At 37.9% G+C, this 20589-nt stretch overlaps 1 protein-coding gene across 2 annotated transcripts in view; it reads right to left on the bottom strand.

The window, feature by feature from the left end:
- The window catches only part of TTC39C (tetratricopeptide repeat domain 39C), a 37172-nt gene extending 16583 nt beyond the window's left edge, over positions 1–20589 (bottom strand). Inside the window, exons 1-6 of one of the 2 annotated variants that reach the window (XM_033083092.1) lie at positions 20245–20589; positions 9532–9580; positions 7880–8008; positions 6830–6944; positions 2993–3347; positions 1450–1618 (exon numbers count right to left, since the gene is read on the bottom strand). In XM_033083092.1, the coding sequence (XP_032938983.1) occupies positions 1450–1618; positions 2993–3347; positions 6830–6944; positions 7880–8008; positions 9532–9580; positions 20245–20378 (951 nt within the window). In that variant the 5' untranslated portion in view covers positions 20379–20589. The other variant, XM_033083170.1, reaches the window with a different exon arrangement.

Below are 20589 nucleotides of genomic sequence, written 5' to 3'. Positions count from 1 at the left end.
AACCAAAAAGCTTTCTGCTGACTAAGGGCATGGCTACACAGCATAATGCACAGCATTCTGCCTGCCTGAGCTAACTAACTTAGTTAAAATGGCCACACTGTCTCCATTGACTTGGATCTAAACTTCACTATCTCCATACAGTATTTGTGCATTGAATAATGCAGCAAGATTACATTTAAACAACTCTCCTTTGAAATATTGCAGTTCTCCAGAAAGGGACTGACTACACAAAATTGACACTTATCCCAAATATATCCTCTTTCTTTACACACATACTCAATTTACTAACAACTTCTATTTAGACTTTTACCATAACTTGTCCCGAAAGTCAGAAGAATCATTTGAATTTTATTCCTTGTTACATTAAAATAACAAGTATGTATTAATTGTGTAGTTATTCCCAACAAATTTGATTTTTACCATAAGAATGGAACAGGCACATAAATGAATAAAACCCACTAAGGTCTTTCCTACTCAGGCAACAGCAACTTGCCTGTGACAATGTAATTCCCAAAATACATCACTGCTTTCAAAAAGACAGCAAAAAAAAGAAAAACAACATTCAAATCCCATCAAGGAGTACGTCTGCAAACCTGAAAGGGCACTGGAGCCCGTTCCTCTGTTCTGTTACTACCTCTCTGAAAATACTGAGCTATATCTGAAAGCCTTAACAGCAAATCTAGCAAAGAATGACCACCAATATCAACATATTAATTAGCTCTTGTAATTATAATGTTGACATGAAGGGTTTGAACATTCTGGGCTTCTGCTTTTGTGTTAGGTTTTCTGGTTCATGTAATTGCTCAGAAAATATTCTGGTCTGATAAAAGTAGCAGCTAGGAGTTGAGCAGTACTTCAAACAGATTTTTAAGGAATAATTCGGCAAAAATCCACAAGTCTGCTGCAGTGCTTGGATAAGGCTTTGCAATAGCATTCACAAATACATTTTCGGTGAATACATTTCTGCTCAGGTCAGAGCTCATCCTTAGTAACACAAAACATCCTGGTGTGACCTCTGAAAAGCAAAGTAGCTATTTAAGGGACACTACTGCAGAGAATTAGCCGTATATGAACAATGCATAAAACAAAGAGGAAGCTAAATACTAAGTACTCAGCAGATAATACTCAATTTTAGCTTGACAAGCAAAACTGAAATAGCTCAAGAAATTCGAGTGGCCAAATGCACTTCCTTTTAGCACAGAGTTGCAGAAGTATCAAGTAGCTGAAAAAGAATTTCAAAATGTCATTAATTCAGATAGATCTAGTGGAAGAGTAAGTTTTGCATGTGAACTTGAAACTAGGAAGGACTTAATCCGATCTTTCTTATCTTTCCATGTACATGTATCTTTAGTCACAATCTGCTGAAGCTTGCACAGTTCATTCACATCAGAAAAACGTAAGAAATGATCAGGAGGAAAAATCAGTCTAAAGGATGAAATTGTGCAATACCTCTAATCGTTGTATCCTTCCCTTGAAGAACATGAACAGAGAAGAATTTGGATAAGCAGATTCTTTTTTGGCAAGAATTTCTTTTGCCTCCTTCAATCCCGCCTTGTTATCGCTGCCATCAAGGGCAAAAAAGGGACGAACAACTGTGTGGTACCACAACAGAGCTAGTCTAAAATAAATGTAAGAGTAAAAAGGATTACAGCTTGTAAACAGAAATTTAAGGAAAACATTCTACACAGACAAATTTTTAAATTCATCTGGAACACCAAGATTGGTATGAATCTTGTATTATACAAACTGGCTTTATATTTTAAATCCAGTACTAATGCCATACATCAAAGTACTCCTAAATTGCACCTGAACATACAATTCAGTGCACGTTACCCAAAGACAAAGTAACAATTGAGCTCATAGCGTCAAAGCAGTTGAGCCTTTAGAACTCAGTAGATTTTAGAAAAGAAAAACCCACAATAGAACTTTGAAAACTAACTCTTCACTGGAGAGAGAAACAAAAAATAAGCCAAACAAACAAAAAAACCCAAACCAAACAAAAAAACCCCAAAATCAAACAACAAAAAAAGCCCTGACAAAAATCAACAGAAAACCCTGAACACACACCAGCAGACACTCTTGAAATCAATGTGAAAAAGAAATACATCCTGTGTTCAGAAGGGTAGATATTTACATGATCTACATCTTCCTGGAAACAAAGGCAGAGCACAAAAATTTCAAAGACTATGTGAAAGAGGAAACATTCCCCAAATATATAATTTTCTCCCCCAGAAAGGAGAAAGATGAACAGGAATATTTAATCCTAAAACTTCTGAAACAAACAGAATCCCACTTCTTCATCTGAAGCAGAAGAGACTTTAGCTCCACTGTCAGTGCTTCAAAATTGACACCTGATGGTACCTGCAGTAGGTCCAGTAATAAAAGTATTAATTTGAAGATATTTGCAGATAATGGAATAATAAAGTGACTTATGAGGGCAGTTTAAATCGGGTCTGGCCAATCCTTCAGCTCTTGAAAAGATCTGAGCATAGATGAAGTCTTGGGAAAAAAGAGTAAACAAAAAATATTCCCCTAAAATACTATAAGGAACATCTCATTCTAATGAGATGTTAAAACCAAAACCAAAAACTTAAAACAATTAAAAATGTTTTGTGTTATAGTAAGAAAAAATGGCTAAATGAGACCAGCGACTCATACTAAGTAGTATGCTCTTCCCAGCAGAGAATGCAACTTCAGGGGGAGCTTTTATTTACTGTGCATGCATTTAAATTACAGGACATTAGAACTGCAGGTACTGAAGAACACAGCAAAATACTGACCCAAACCCCAAATCGACATAAATAATTAACAGCAGAGATCAGTAAGTTATGAATTTACTATAAACCATGGTATGCTTAACAACAAACCACCACTTTATTTTACCTGCTGTTGTTTCCTTTAAAGCAACATGACGTTTTGGTTCTGACTTTTTCCCGGTTACTTACTTTTAGTACTAAGTTATCTACCAAAGCATTTCAATATAGCTACTCACGTAGCTAAAGGGGCCTTCATGTCCTTACTTTCACTTGCATACATCAGTGAGGAAAGCCCCTGTAGCCGGTCTCCAGGAAAACCCAGCAGGTTGATGATTTTGAGCAGGTTTGGGGGCACCATGGATATGCAAAGATGAAAAAGTCCATATCCAAAGCTAACAGCACCTTTCAGTCTGTTTAGCGAATCCTCCGTTACACCTTCTGCAGCAATATGATTATCATTTGCAGCATCAGAAGTCAAGGATTCCTGAGTTGTTTTCTTCTGATATATTTCCTGAAGTGTATTAATGTCCGTATAGCACTTATTGTAAATTTTCCAGGCTTTTCGGAGTATCCACCCACCTTTTATGTAAGCTAAAAAAAAAAAATCAAGGAAGAAAATAAATACTTCAAGGACGTATTTCGGAAGCAGAACATCCTAAGTAGTAAATGCTATTTTCCAAGCCCAAGATGTTCTCTCTATTTGCAACAATTTAGTGTATAGATGATTTTGTAGTAACTGCTGTTCCCTCAGAGAGGTCTGGCATAGTGGGGACTATGAACTGTACAACCACAGACTTTACAGCAGCACACAACACAAGACACCTCTGGTCAGCGATGTGGCAGCACAGCCATCAGACAGAAAGGGAGAAATCAAAGAACTTAGTGCTGGATTTTGCTCCACTACAGGCTGCAGGTGGAACAGCTGCCTAGCAAACAGAGGGAAGCAAAACTCAGAAGAGATTACACCTCCTCTCTTAAGCCCAAATTGTGTTAAAACACAGTTGATGGGAAAATACCAAGAAAAGCATTTCCTTTGGATTAGACAGTAAGGTTTTCAGCATTATCACTTCCCTGCCCTTTGCATGAACTCAGTGCCCTACAATTTAGGGGGGATAAAAAAGAAAACACACAAAAAAACCCACACATGATTTTAAAGTATTTTTCAGTTGCCTAACTTCCTCAATTTCCTCAAAGCCATGTAGGTACCTGAATTTCCTTAGAAATTTGGTCTTGAGCATTCTTGTTTGAGAATGACAGCATTCTCAGTCTGTGATCTTTATAACAGGGTACAGAAAGGCCTGACATCAAAAGATGAAAACGTTTAATTTGTCTGTTCACAAAGCAATCATAAGCATGTCCTTTCATAATAATAAGTGTTGAACATAAAATAAATTGAGAACATCCTTGCACACATTAGCTGTAAAAACAGACACCAGTATTTTGGCTGTGACAGAGCCCTGAAAGTTAGGAACTGCAGTGACAAAGACTAACTAAAAATAAAATAAAAACATGATTATAGCAGCAGTGTTCTAAACAAATACAGACAGATTTGTGAAGAACAGTGTTATAACTAATGCCAGAATTAGACCATAACAGGTGGGGTGTGTCAAAGAAAAGCAAGATGCTATTAATACCAAGCAACTCTATAAAAGCTTTTGATGCCTTGGACAAAAACCCACCCAAAAAAAGCCCAACATTTCTAGAGAAAGTAACATTACTGACTATAATGTCTCTTTTTGGATTCTTTTTATATGAAGAGGGCAAGAAGCTAGTTTGATAGTCTTAAAAAACTGTACTGAGAAAAACTGTAAAATTTGTATTCTCAGTTATGACAGAAGTGTTCTGTCAACGTGAACTTGGAAGTATTAAAAAAAAAATTAATCCTCTCTCTTGAGATGAGTATTAAAGCATTAGAATAAAAATTAACCTCCCTCCTTGATTCAGTTCCATTACAAAACTAACATCACTCCAATTTTAAGCAATTAGGTCACTTTTTGGCTGCACAGAGTACTTTAAAATTTATGTGGTTCACCACAAGATGAATGCTCACACAACTATGCACAGCAATGCGGCACACAGGTAGCAAAAAAACCCCACATTATACTTGTCCTACAGATAGTGATTCTGTCCATAGCTAACCACTGGGTTCCAATGTAAACAAGAAATGGAAAAGATGTGGTATGGTGAAAAAAAAAGCACAGTTTTACACTTTACTTCCATTGGTGTGCTGTCATTAAACTGTTGACTAACATAACACAGCATAACCATAATTGATATGATATTAGTATAGCAATATAAAACATTCTAGCAAGGAATTTCGGACTTTTTAGACATAAAAATTAAATCAAGTCCAATCACCGAGTTGATTTCCCAACATGGAAGTAGTCAGACCCATGACAGCAGTGGTAAATACCAAGAAAAGGTAGTTCAGTATTGCCAGAGGAAGTTAATGTCATTTGGTCTGCCAACAACTTTGTGATGGAAGTATTTCTAATACATCTCTGAGGGTGGAAAAGAAAATATAAAATGTGTTAAGCATATGAGAAACCAACTTGCGTGGCATCATATGCTTCTTGTCAAACTGTTCCAGAAAGAAAAACACAAGGAATTTTTCACCCATCCACTGATCAGAAATATTTGTCTCCTGGGGTTTTTTGGTGAAATTACACTAATTTCAATAATCTGCTTGCTGTTTCTGTGCAGAAATACAATAAAAGCAAAGAATCTAGGTACATAAATATACAAGAAAGATAATATACTTTAAAACACAAAATAATGGATCCAACAGCTCAGCAATGTTAGTAACTAGCAGTCACTGAGGTAGCACTTAGCTTCTCAGAACTTTAAAGATTTCAGGTATATTTTTTGCTCAGTAGAATAATGCAAATGTACTATATGCTCTGTAATTCTCTGCTACCCACTTCAGTTCTCTGAGCTGTAGACAAGAGAAAGGGAACAGACACCACCTTCAGTTACAGCATCCAACCCAGTTATGCAGCTGCAGAATACATACTGAACAAGGTTAAAAAGCTTCAAGAGGGAGGGAAAAAATAATCACCACAAACAAAAACCCAGAACTGCATCAAAAATAGCAACAAAATCCTTCTGCAGTACAACATACAAAGTAGACAGAAATACCCCCTGGATTTCTGCTAACAAGAATCATACATATTATTAATGTCTTGGAATAAAACTTATCTTGATAGCTTGGAATAAAACAAGTTTGCACATCACAGAAAGTATTACATCCTTGACTGAAAATCTGAAGTGTTATTTTAAATAATCTGGATGTTGTTTCCCCATTTCCTTTCAGCTCATCAGCAGAGTTTGCTCTGTCTGCCATCTCTTGGTCTTCATCGATTTGGTAGGAACCTGAGACAGGTTCACACTTTCTGTATGACCTTGACCACAGTTTCTATAAAGTTACAGATAACAGCATGCTTTAAGATTGTGCAAGAGATGCAGAAATACAAGAAAACATCAGAAATAGCTCTATAGTTGAAAGGAAGGGTTTGTATTCAACACGACAGGATTACCCTCTTTGGCATGCAAGGACACACTCCAGTGACCAGGGAGTAAGAACTGATTCAGCAGTTCCATGTTCAGCACACTCATTTAAAATTGCTTTCATTGGCACTTTGTCACCTCCCAGAATTGTCATGAACAGAATACATATGGAACATCAGGATTTTCCCAGTGTCCCAGATTTAACAGCCCCTTTTATCTTGCAGGCCACAAAGCACACCCCATCTCCATCCCAGCTCCTCCAACACCTCTACAGTAACACGCAAACTTGTCTATGGAGAACGAACTGAATATGATTATTAGGACAGAAAAAGAGAAAAAGTCCTAATTTGTAGCAATCCATCTAATTTTTCACCACTACCTACATAAAGGTGGAATACCTCTGTAAGTGTACCAATCTTGGAATGGTTCAAATGGAAATTCTTACAAAACATTTTTTACTGAAAGTCATATGATTTTATGAACAAATTTTAGAAAAAAGACATGCTAAAATATATCTAAACATGAAAGTCACAGCATACCTGATAACTCTTGTTTTACAAACATACCTGATAACTCTTGTTTTACAAATGAGAGCACAGCCAAGTAGACTTGACAGTCTGCTACTATTATTTGTCTCTGTAGACGATCTATCATGGACAGTGTAGATTTTCGTCCATCAACCTGTTTGGGATATACAAACACAGAGCACAGAAAAATATTAACGACTATAATACACAATATATTTGTCTAAATCTGAGAAATTAGAAAATCCAAAATTAACTGCAAGCAGTAGTATTAGTACTAAAATAACTCAGCATTTTGAAGTTCAAAACTATGCTAAAATTTCTTAGATTATCAAGCAAAATCCTACACATATACTGCTAGTTATTTTTCCCAAGTTCTACAAATTGTCAGAACAGATTTAAATCTCATTTAATCGTACTAAATGCCTAAGAAATGCAATTAACAGATATTAGACAGGAAGAGCACAGAAAAGGGTGTTTGACAAGGGGCAGGGTAAATACAGTGCCTCGTAAGAGCAGAGCGTTAACTGCGACAGGTCCAACACTTTTTACCAAGCAAACTAAACACTGAAGAGAAATGGCTTCCTTTTCTGCTGTGTCGCACTGGGCAGGTTGCTTACTGAATGCTTCTACACAACTACTTTAACTTGTTCTGAATCTCCATGCTTTATTCTTCTTTTATTATTTAGAATGAAAAATCTAAAAAAGGAAGGAAAATTCCCTAGGAATATGCCTGGCTCACTGCAATCTGTAGCCCCTACGTCACAACTTTTGAACATTACTAGAGCATGGATGAATTAAAGTTAGCCTGAATTAGACAGGCTATAAGCTTCCTAAAATAATTTTAGTAGGTCACAAATATTGTGTGTTCAGAAAACAACTACTAACATCAACACAACCTGACACTTTACTCACCTGAGACGAAGTATTTTAGAACAATTAAGAAATTCAAGTAAAACATTTGACTGAATTTCCAAATTTATTATTATTCTCTACTGCTCTTCACATACCAAAAATCATCTTTTCAAGATATAAAGAGGACAGAAATTAATTTTCCAGAAAAATTTATTCAATACACAAATTTGCTCTTACGTTCTTTTTAATTTTATTCTTGATTGTTTCTATAACTCCAGCTTCTTCACTTTCACAAAGTTTCTCTGTAGCCTTTAAGTCATCACATGCCAGTTGCATTTTCTCCTCTTCAAATGTCATCATGGCATTCTATCAAAAACCAAGTACATTTCAATGATAAAAACTACAAATACTTTAATTTCTACACAAGCTGTGGGACAATTCAAATTTTCATAAAAACTGGACAATAAAAGAAGTATATCATATATCAGTATAACACATATCAGTGCAAATACTTCTAACACAGAAACACCAAACTAGAAAATTGAGATCTTTACCAAAATTTCAAGACAACTCAGAACACACTAAATACTAAGCTCCATCTTAGACCTTCATATACACTCAAACTGAATGCACTGTCAGATTACTTTAAGCAGAAGAAAAATTCCTATACATTAATTTTCAATTTTTGTTATGTAAGGCATGATTTGCATCTGTGCAGGTATCTGTTTTTATTAATTCATATAAATAACAGGCATTCAAACCCAGTAACAACAAGCAGCTATTAAATTCTTCAAAATAATAGCCACAGTCCCTCCATAAGCGAAAGAAAAAGAAACCACATCTGATTCCAACTACTGCTGAATCAACTGAAAAAAAATTTCAGGACAAGTAACTTCTTTTCTTGGATCTTATTAAACAAAAGCTCTGAATGACACAGGCACACCAAGTGCTGCTGCTATATTTAGAACAGCAGCTAAGCAAGATACTTTCAAGATCCTCTGATGCTGCACTGTGAAGTTGCACTGGTTCAGCACATCAATTCAGATAAGCAAGTCTGAGAGATTCTCTCTTTCCTTTATCTCCTCCACCAACTTAAAAGGAAGCATACGCCCCAGGAGGTTTCCTAACCAGTTTATTTTTCCATATTGCATACTAGAGAGAATTCATACTTATTTCATTCACAAATCATGTATTTCTGGCATATTATAATAAATTCTGTCTTTCAAAAGAGTATTACCATAGATAATTTCTGGTGAGATCTAAGATGAAACAAAGTCAGAATAAGGATAGCCTAAAAAACATGACCCAAACACTTCCTAATACATCTGCTCAGTTTTTATACATGGCATTATAATTTCTAGTATGTTATATTAAAAAAAAGCATTTAACAAACCTAACTCACTCATTATAACTTTTTAGTCAATCAGTATTCTCAGGTCTCATCCATCCAAAATGGAAGCAATGTGAATGGTTTGAATTAACAACTTCCACCCAGAAGTATGGATGGAGAAATCTTCAACAGCAAAAGTTACCAGAAAAACAGGCATTCACAAGTTTTATTTTAATCAAATAAATAAATAAATAAATAAATAAATAAATAAATAACTCTACTGCTCACTTAAGAGACCTTTTTATTATGGCTCTGTTAATGGAACACATAAATATTTAATACATTTAAGAAGCTGAATCGCATAACCTTTATATTTAAACCACATGAGTAAACAAGCTTTACACAGCATAATGCCTTGTTCTCTAGCTATGTTTAATCTAAAAACTTGGAAAAAATTAGTCTCAAAAAAGGAAAAAAAAAATAGAGTATTATGAACACAAGCATGCACATGCAGCCATGAACCCCAAGAGATGTATACTCTGTGGTCTCATCTACTCACCAAAAAACTGACAAAACTGGCTCCAAAACTCATTAATGGGCTATGGTTCCTGTAAAGGAAACAAAAAATAGTTACTATATTTGTACATATTTCCTGTAATAAAGATCCATATTGAATTCCTTGGGTTTAGCCTGTATGTTTGTAAATAAATCTTGGTGAGTGTTTTGTATCAAGTTACAAAGATATCTGCAAAACATAATGGAAACAGAAAACCAAAAACTTTTACTACATTGAATTTATCTTTAAAAATAATTTTTTGGGTATTAGGATACAGATATTTTAAGAGAAACCACTGCCATCAAAATACATTCAGTTCAGGTCAAAAGAATAAGCTACAAAAAATTGAAAATTTGCCAGTTCTACTCTCCTCTTGTGATCCATCACTACAATTTTGTCCTAGAAGACAAATGTTAACTGGTTCTATAAAGAGAGACCCATTTCCATCAGTTGCTATGAATTCAAGTTAACCTACCCACCAAAAAAATGTAACTACTACATAATGAAGTTGTGGCAATACAAGGTTCTTAAAAGTCTATGGTTTTGTAGCTGTTTTGTTTCAAGCTCAGAATTTGTATCTTTAGGGGTTTCAACCTATTGTGTTCGCAGGGCTATTCCCAAAGGGTGAAATCACAGTTAGATGAAAAAATTCAGGCAATCAAAACCATGGTAATACATCAGAGAGGTTTCATGATGCTACAGTAATGCCACATAGAAGGCACTTTGAAAAAAAAAAAAAAGTGAGGAATGGTACCACTGATTCACATTGTTCAGTGATGGACTGCCAGATCATATAAAAGCATAGACTTAGAGGATTTAAGTATAATTTAGGCTACAGAAACATATATTGCTATAGTAAAGCATCTAATTTGTTTTTAACTTTATTCTACAACCATTATATTAAAGTAGAGTTTTAAAATAGCAGAGGTACTTGAAAAACAGGGAGAAAGAAGTATATTGCTAAACACAAATTTCCACTAGTGAACCCTATCATACAAGAGTAGAGTTTGGTGTTTGTTTTTTTTTTTTTAAAAAAGCAGCAGTCCACAATGTTTCCCCCCCACACATCTTTTCTCACTTTTGATTTAGCATAAATATCTAAAAGCAAGAACATGAACAAGAATAATGAGAAAGAAAAACAGGGAAGATAAACAAAGCATGTTCTAACAGGAAAAATGTTCCCTTTTTATATACACTGCTCAATTCTGTATATACACCTAAATGTAAGAGCAATGCAACTTGTCACATTTTTTCCATTATTTTTTGCAAAGGAAAAATAGGTTGGGTACTTCCTCCTTTGTCAGCAGGCAACAAAGAATAGCTGCCAGCAAATGTCTCTGCTTCTCAGTACCTGGACTGTGCTCTCCCAGCAGCTGTGTTACACAGGGCAGCAGCAATCAGCCACACAAACTGCACTTGCTGCAGCTGGCACTTCCAGCATCAACTCTTGCTGCAGAGGGCACAGGGCTCCCCCATAATCCCTTTTTCAACTCATGAGGAGCATGGGACCATTCAGCAGCCAGTCCTAACACCATACTCCCAGCACAACCTTCATTACACATTTCAAGGTCACACCTGCATTATCAACACACAAATGATCTAAAACTGCAGAACAGATCAGCACAAAGATAATTTTTATGTCTATAAGTATGAAGCTGCATTTACATCACATTTCAAAGAAACTCAGAAATAAAGCAAATGTTTCATTTCCATGCTTCCTCCGACCTACATACACAGAACACAAGCAGCTATGGGGAGTTAAAAATGTTAAAATGTTAAAAATTGAGACAGCTAACTACAGTTGAGCGCCAACTGGTCTTTAAAGAATACAAAATAAACTGAAGCAATGAAAATTTGCCCAAGTCTGAGTACTGCTGAGTTTCTTTCCCCAAGTACATACTTAACTTTTTCAAATGACCTTTCAAAACTGCTTCCACACTTGCACTCTTGACACTCACTGCTGCTTCTGTTCCAAATTCATCCCCATGATCAAAGATGAAACAACAAAAAATTCAAGAGCCACATCATTATTCCATTCTGAAATTATCAGTAGCTATAATACATGAGGTAAATGTCACAGATCAGTTCTTTTTAACTTTCAGTCACTCAATCTATAAAAAGCATTGCCATTACAGCACATATGGGCTGCAGCACAAAAGGACCCTGAAGCAAGGAAACACGATGCATAATATTATCCTGTGTCTGGGAGATGCTTCTGTTGAGACCACGGAGTTTGGCAATCAAAACATCAAAACTTTACTGTAGGAGTCCCCCACACAGAATTTGTGTCATCACTAAAGAAAATAAGGAACACTTCTAGCACATTCCTACATAGTCACTGGGTAGAGACTATAATTGCAGCTTTATGGAAGATCATTTAGTAAGGTAATTTCAGCGTTTCAAATACAATTTTAAAACAACAACCATGTTATGTGCTCAGTCTCTGTGAATATTATGTTGACTGATAAATTCTTCAACAGTTTAAGGTTATATTTCCCTTGAGAGCTAGGAAAAGTTTGAAATGGCACAGTACTGTCCCAGTAAAAACTGAGGTGTGACTAATGATGACAGTAGGTTTTGGAGAAAAACACAATCCCACAAAAAGCCCAAGCTCCTTGTAAGTGACCTTCAGCCTCAGACATGAAGCTTCATCCTTTTTGACAGACAACGCTAAAGCTGTTAAGAAATAAAAAAAACCCCTAAAGTTGTTAAGAAAGAAAAAAAACCCTAAAGTTGTTAAGAAAGAAAAAATTGAGGCAGCACTTGGAGAAGATAATAACAGCAAACCGAGGGCCACACCAACGCTGACAGGAGCCATGGAACCAAATACAAATTAACACCAGGACACTGCACTACCCAAGTTGTCCTCATGACTTTGAAAGCAATAACCTCCATTAAGTAAAGAAAAATCTCAAAACTTTTAATTATCTTCAAAGATAAAAGGAAAAACAAAAATCAGTCTCCAGACATATTTGGTAAAACATAGTTTTCACTTCACCTAGGAAACCAGGACTCAGAACGTATCTTTTTTTATAAATGTTATTAACACCATTACTGCAAGATACCACAGTAAAAGTTCCTACATATCAATAAAGTTGGCATGTGTAACTAAACTTAAGTAAAAAACTTAAGAGCACTGAAGTAGAACTTTCTTCCAGACATATAAACTAACATTACACAAGACATTGCTTCTCCTTAAAAATCCTGAGATTTATCTCATTTCATAGCACTTATTTAAGGTATTAACTCACTTTCAGAAAAAAGGCATTTGCTATGCCCCATTTTCACACAATGATGACAACATTCAGGGGTTTTAAGCCTTGGTTTAATAATGCTGAGATAATACAGCCCAGTTTCACAACAAAAAATACATCAGAACTGAAGCACATTAGAAGAAACAAACAAACAAAAAAAATGTCTTTTTTTTTCCTACAGCTATTTCCAAGACAGTATTTCATTTCTTCACATCAGCTTCTAAAGCTACTACAGTCTAGTTCAGGTTTAAATTTAGAGTAATGTAATTAACTTGCCAACACTTCTAGTCATTGCTAGGACCACAGTCCATCAAGAATTCCAGTCATCACGCTGAGAGTGATGCTCAGGTTGAAACAACACAAATTAATTTTGTCCACAAAGTGGGAGAATAAAGTAAAATGGCATAATTCATCTAAGTTCAAAGATAAATATAGAAACAGGAAGTGAATATTTTAAAACAAGGCAGAAGAATATGTAAATAGGAAGGTAAGGAATTTACTGCAACAACATACAAATCCTTTGGCCATTATTCCATCACAGATTATTCTAAAATGTCTTCTAGAAGTGTTTGTGAGACTACAAACATGACAAACCCACATATGTACACCTTTCATCCAATACTGGAATATGAAATACCCATGGCAATAAAAGTGTGATGGAAGCATTACAGTATTAAATCACATTGAGAACTGCAAATATCAGGTCTAGGTTTAGTTTACATTTCATAATCAGCCCAACTTTGTTTTGTTAAATGAACCCTTAGCATACATTTCTATTTTTACTAGAAATACTCAATCAAAAGAGAAATTCAGGAATATAAAAATAATTCTGTGGCCCTGCTCTATCCAGTTTTTATCTGATTTGTTTTGTCCTGTAAATTAACAGGAGATGTTTTGCTTTAACTTCAGGCTGTGAACTTTAGACACACAACATCAAAACACTAGAGATTAGAAGAAGAATTTTCAATTGCATCTTTAATTTGAAAACTAGTTACAAAGGTGAGAGACGAGCTAGTTGTAACATGTCAGCAGATTTGTACTAACTCCAATTGCACTCTCTAAATCTGTAATAATAGGGGACTTAAGCAAAACCTTTTTTTCCAATCTGACCAAAATCACTTTCCACAACCAACAACAGCAGCTTAACTGACATCATGCAACTTCTGTAACATCTTGGAAATCCTGAAGTAGATTAAAACAAAAACCTATCTATCCTATCACAACAGCCTGAAATATTTTACCAGAAACAGTAGATCAGAGTGGGTGCACTAACATGAGTAAAAAGTCTTTAAAGCATTTGCATCTTTCACAGAATTAATTCAATAAGATCTGCTTACTATCACACCTCTTCTGCCATCTCCAATCTGACTTCTAACCTCTGAGTTATAAACCCAGATTTTAGTTTAGCTTTCATTCATCTTCCCTTCCCTTGACTTCTAGCCACCAGTAACTGCTCCATATGACAAACAGATCTCTCAACCTCCCTCTACACTTTCTACTACCTCCTCTGGCAATATCACCTGTCTCTGCCATGAAGGCTACAAAACTAAGTGTCACACTCAAGGTGAACACCTCTGCATACCCAGCTCTTGGAAGATTTAAACTGCAGAATGCTTAAAATATTTCTAATCTGTTCAAATAGCCTGAAAACTGACGCTGGTTTTATGTGCATCTTTATTACTATTACTCTGCCTAGCACTGAGCAATAAAATCTCACCTCGCTGGGGTACACATTTAGAATACTGCTACTAAAAATCACTTCCCCTACAAATAACTCCTCTTTTTATACATCCATCTAGCAGCTGCTCCTCTGCCTATGGCTGTAACAAACAAAAGCACACAGGGTTGCTAGCAGGGCACTCACGATTTATTCTCACGCTGCCAATCCAGATGCTATCACCCTTCGCCCAATTGACTGACGTCAGCTCCCACTCTGCTGGCCTTATCTTTAGAGAAGCTACTGCAGCATCTACTAAACCACTTCAGTTTTGCTCTTAAGGTTCCTTTGCTGAGGTATATAAGCAAAAATTTCAGCAGTGGTTAGACAGCCCATACATGGGTCATAATCTACCTAACAATCAATGCTGGCTTAATGTCACCTTGCCTCAACTTGCATTTGAGTCAAAAGTATTTTGAGCCACAGACAGCATTTTAAGTTGGTAATATGAGGTTCAAATTCCTATTCAGATTGGACTTCTGGTCCATTACTAAGCTTGTGTGTCTGTTAATACACATAATGTCATACATCAACTTTTAAATAATTTCAGGTTTTTTAAACAAGCATAGTAAGCTTTTTTCCCATTTGCACCAGCTTCCAGTCCTCCATGTTTTCTGCTTTACCCTAGCAGGCTGAACATCATGTTTTTCTACACTGGATTCTTTAAATCTTTACACATTTTGTCTTCTAGTCACATTTTTCTATATAATCTTTGGTTTCTGCTGTGGCTATGACCTTACTATATAGGTTTTACTTGTCATCTTGTACCATTTCTCTTTCCATTAAGATGGAAGTTGGAAACTTTACCAAGCCTTCTCAGATGTTAGAGTTGTTCATACAGAGTCAAATGTTTATTTTGTAGGAAACAGAAGACTGTTGGATTTCTTGTGAGATAATAGCTCTGATCTCATGATTTATGCCCTGGCAGCCAGGAGGGTCAACCATGTGTCCTGGGGTACATCAGGCACACAGCTGTCATCCAGTCAAAGGATCCAATTGTCTGCTCTGCACTGAGACAGCCTTAGCTCATGTTCTGTGCAGTTTTAGGCACCACAACATAAGCAAGACATAAAGCCATCAGAGAGCATCCAAAGGAGGGCCACAAAGGTGGTGAAGGGCCTTGGGAGGAAGCCATATGAAGAGTGGCTGAGGTCTCTTAGCTTCTCCAGACTGGGGGAGACAGAGACCTCACTACAGCCTACAACTTCCTCTTGAGGGGAAGACGAGGGACAGACACCGATTTCTTCTCGCTCACGACCAGTGACAGGACTCAAGGAAATGACACAAAGCTGTGTCAGGGGTGGTTTAGGTTAGATATAGGAAAAGGTTTTTCACCCAGAGGGTGCTTGAGCACTGGAACAGGCTCCTCAGGGAAGTGGTCACAGCACCAAGCCTGACAAGAGTTCAAGAAGCATTTTGGGCAATGATCATAGGCACATGGGATTGCTCTTGGTGTTGTCCTGTGCAGGGTCAGGAGTTGAACCCATTGATCCTGATGCATCTCTTCTGACTCAGGATACTCTATAATTTGACAATTTACATTGTGAGTCAACACTTAGTGAAAACTCCTGGCTTTATTTAATACAGTCTTCTCTTCTCTTAGCCGGAGGAAGTTTTTAAATCACTTTTGAATTGCAAATGCTCTTAAGAAGTGAAGAATCAGCAAAAAAATAAGTTATTTTGACAGTTTCTTTCCTTTTTATATGTCTAGAAATCCACAAAGCTACAAGCGGAAAAAGAATACTCCGGTTGAGCTTTCTTGCTAGTGTCAGGGTGCTTAACCAAAACAGTACCATCCAGCTGCCTGAGGGTCCCATCTTCACTGTCTATGTCCTTGGTTAACCTCCATCCCTGTTGCAGCTTCCACAGATACTCAAAAGTTTAAACTGATGAGAACTAGGACAGAGTCAGCATTGTTCAAGCTACATACAAATATTGATATCTGACAGCTTCAAATACGAGTTAGCACTGAGGGAACCTAATATGGTACAAGCACTAAGGACAGTGGTGCTGTCTAGTAAAGATCTATGAAAATACCACGTCCACATCCACCGTTTGGTTCATGTTCACAATGTTATCACCACTAGCAGGTAGAGCATCTGGACTTCTAAAAAAAATAAACTCATGAAAAAGCATATGCAGACATAGATGCTACATGTAGATGATTTTTCAAACCCTACTATCTTCCCTCAAGTATAATTTATAACACAAATACTCCCAAACAACACCTGACAAATCATTAAGTGCTTTAGTGTGATAGTGTAGCAGTTCAAACTACATGTTGTATCTGGCACACAACTGAATATTCATCTTCTTCAAATCTCTGTAGATATATATATGAGTTGTAACCACCAAAGACAAAATACCACTCTCCCATGTCCAATACAGAAATAAAGGCTCTGTGGCACATAATTTCAAAGTACCACCACTCTTCATAGGCAAGACTTTACTGGTGTGGACATGCCCATCAAACACAGCTGCAATTCGAACTGTGGTTTCCTCAAGGACTGCATTATGACCAGCTTTCAAACATAACTGATTTTAGGCTCGGCAGTCAGCTTTCTTTTGACAGCTTCTTTCTTATATGCTTAGAAATCTACAAAGCTACAAGAGGAAACAGAATACTCCAGTTCAATACTCAATACTTTCTGGAAGATGCAAAAAGGCAGAAGTGCAAAGAAAAATACATACTGCCTGTTTTAGAGACAAGGTTGTCTACTGTCCCATAGAGACAGAAGCATTCATTTGAATTCTTCACAAGATCTTTTAGGTGGAAAATTAATTAAAAATTGAAGTAACAAAAAGCAGAATCAAAACCAGCAGTTTCTAATAAATGACTTTAAGTAGTTTAAGTGATGTGGCTACTTAAACAGAAGTTTTGCTGAGTATCTCCATTCTTCACTTCTGCAATTCATTAATAACTGTTAAGCTTCTCAAACAGAGCTAAACTACCTGCATAGGCAGTAGTTTAGAATTAATACTTTCTACAAGAAAGGTCACTAAAAATACAAAAAACACACACTCATATCAAGTTTAAAAAGTTGCATGCTACCAGACATCTCTGACCTCTAATACCACAAACATAGATATTAAAATATGGAGAGCTTCTAAATCCTCCTCATTTGGCTTACCAGGCCCATTTAGGATGGGTTCTATTTCATAATTCCAAGCACACACCTACAAAACCACATTCATTAAGACTGCATGCAAACAGACTTACAATAGCACTGCTTAAGTCCTTGCAAAAAGAGCACATTCAAGACAAGTACAGAACCAAAAACTGTTGGGAAAAACAACTGGCCCTCACTGCACATATCTCCACAATTCAGAAGCTGAAGCATCTTTGCTGCATCTTCTCTCCTATGGGAAATCCAAATTTTCAACATAGAATTAATTTGCAATGCAGTAAGGGCATATTAGTTCACAGCAAGAAGAAACCTGCTACAAATTTTGGGATGAAGGAAAAAGTTTTTAAATTACTCTGAAAATCTCCAGCCCAAGACAGTAATCAGGAATTTATGAGCCATAAACTATTAATCTTATGAAGGAATTCCTATTTACTCCTTGCAGGGGACATTTAAAAGCCTTGATCAAAAAGTACACTAAACTCAGAGGCACTTCTTGATAAAATCAAACACTGAAAATCCTGCACCTGGAAAAAAGATTGGCAAGTTTCTGCATTTAAGATCTCTTTAGTAATAAAACCTTCTAGATAACCAAGAGAAGAGTTTGCAGCAGAAATCTTTATGCACCCTTTCAAGGGAGGATTAAACTGCATTTTGAGAACAGGAATCTTAACAATTCTACTCCCTAGTAATACTTTAAAATGTAAGGAGCATCACATATTTAGAATTCCCAGACTACTTCCAGATTCACACTATTGAGAGAAAGTAATGGCACAGCAAAAGTGAAAGTAGAGGTGAGGAAACCACACTGAGTGTTCCTTAACTGGAACCTTAAAAAAATTACACAACACAAAAGAATGTAACCAAAACCAACAGGTTCCTTAGATACACAGAACTGAGGACTTCAAAAGAAAGAAATACTTAAGAAGTAACTCATAGGGTACAACTTCACATGACATAAAAAATTACAGACAAGGTTTAGTGGTGGTCTTGGCAGTGCTGGGTTACGGCTTGGACTTCATGCTTATGCATGTGAGGAATGCAGAATTGGACCTTGCTTGCCACCTGCAATATTCCAGTTAGTTCTACACAATAGTACTTTGTGTTACATAGCAGTACATACTAGGGACAAAATGACACATTTACTAGTAACCTGTTGCAGGTATGCAATAAAGTGTTATTCTGTTGTTGTTATCAAGGGGAATGTTCTTAATGTTCTTACTCCCTGCACTCCTCTTCCAGCCATCCTTTCTGTAAACAAGATTTAAATATGTAAGTACACCATCACTATGAAGTTCTATTTTAAGTCAACCAAAGTCTTTTTAAATCATACAGACAACAGCATTACAGTGCATATTAATTATTTAGAATGTATGCACAATTACAGCAGCTCAAGCTTGAGTGGAAGACATTAGTCCTAAGAAAAGAAGCAAGGACAGATAGAGGCAACCTTTTCTTTAAGCTTGACTTACACAGTTGCAATAATGCCATTCCTAGCAGACGCCTACTTAACAGAGAAACCTAGATATGATGTATGTGGGGATTATGAACATAATCTTACAGCTCAAAGATAATCACAGCAGCACTCACAGACCTTTCGTTGCTATCCATTTTGAATGCTGAAGACCACATCAGACCACATCCGAGCACCAGAGCGAAAACCCCCCAGGACACATCTCCAGCCACACGTGTGTATTTACACATACACAACAGCCAAATGCAGACAGTGCTACCGAGGGACCTTTGCTCAGCCTTTCTCCACCCCTTCACAGGACGCCAGACACCCCCACCACAGCACACCATACACCAACCTTGTGGCCAAGAAGGCCAACAGAATCCTGGCATGCATTAGGGAGAGCAGTGCAGAGGTTGAAGGATGTGATCCTGCCCCTCAGCCCCGGTGAAGTCACATCTGAAGTGCCAGCTCTAGCTTCCTGACTACAAAAAAACAATGGAGCTCCTGAAGCTGGTCCAGCACAGGGCAATGAGGATGACTGGGGGACTGGAACATCTCTCTTACGAGGAAAGCCTGAGGGAGTTGGGCCTTTTCAGCCCCGGAAGGGATGACTGAGAGGAGACCTCATCAATGTGTATAAACATCCAAAAGGAGGGTGTCAAGAGGATGGAGCCAGGCTCTCCTCGGTAGTTCCCAGCAGTAGGACAAGGGGCAAAGACAGAAACTGATGCACAGGAAGTTCCACCTGAACATGAGGAGGAGTTTCTTCACTGTGTGGGTGACCCTGCATGGGAACAGATTGCTCAGAGAGCTTGTGGAGTCTCCCTCACTGGAGATACTCAAGAACGGTCCGAGAGACAATCTTATGCCATGTGCTCTAGGATGACCCTACTTGAGCTGGGTGCTTGGACCAGATGACCCACTGCGGCCACTTCCAACCTGACCTATTCTGTGATTCTGTGAAACACGCGTGTTGCTCCCCCATGAGAGCGCTAACTGAGGCAGTGACCGGCAGCACGGACCCCTCCCGTTCCGTGAGCCGGGCAGGGCGAGGCTGCCCGCGCCAGGGCCCCCTGCGGCCCCACGGCCCCGCCGCCCGCTGCCCTCCGCCCGCGGGGCCGAGGGAGCCGCGCCGCGGGAAGGGGCCTGGGCAGCGGCACTGACCTGTATTTCTTAAAGAGCTGGTCGGACTCGCGGAAGCCGTTGTTCAGCAGCATGTTGATGCCGGCCAGCGCCAGCTCCGAATCCTCGATGGGCAGCGGCGTCTCCCCGTCCTCCCGGTGCTCCGAGCCGGCCATGACGATGAGGAGGCAGTGGGACCCAGCCGACTACTCGCCTGCCTGTCTGCCTGCCTGCCTGCCTACCTTCCTTCTTACCTACGTACGTACCTACCTACCCAACTGCCTACCCGCCCACCCTTTCCGGGCAGCCTGGTGCTGCCTCGGCGTGCCGGCGGGAGGAGCCGGGAGCGCCCGGTGCCCGCAGAGGCGCGAACTCGGCGGTGCCGCA

This window comes from Catharus ustulatus, chromosome 1 (genome assembly GCF_009819885.2).
Source record: "Catharus ustulatus isolate bCatUst1 chromosome 1, bCatUst1.pri.v2, whole genome shotgun sequence".
Classification (NCBI taxonomy): Eukaryota; Metazoa; Chordata; class Aves; order Passeriformes; family Turdidae; genus Catharus; species Catharus ustulatus.
The sequence above is the reverse complement of the archived record's forward strand: the minus strand, read 5'-3'. Positions and strand labels throughout refer to the sequence as shown.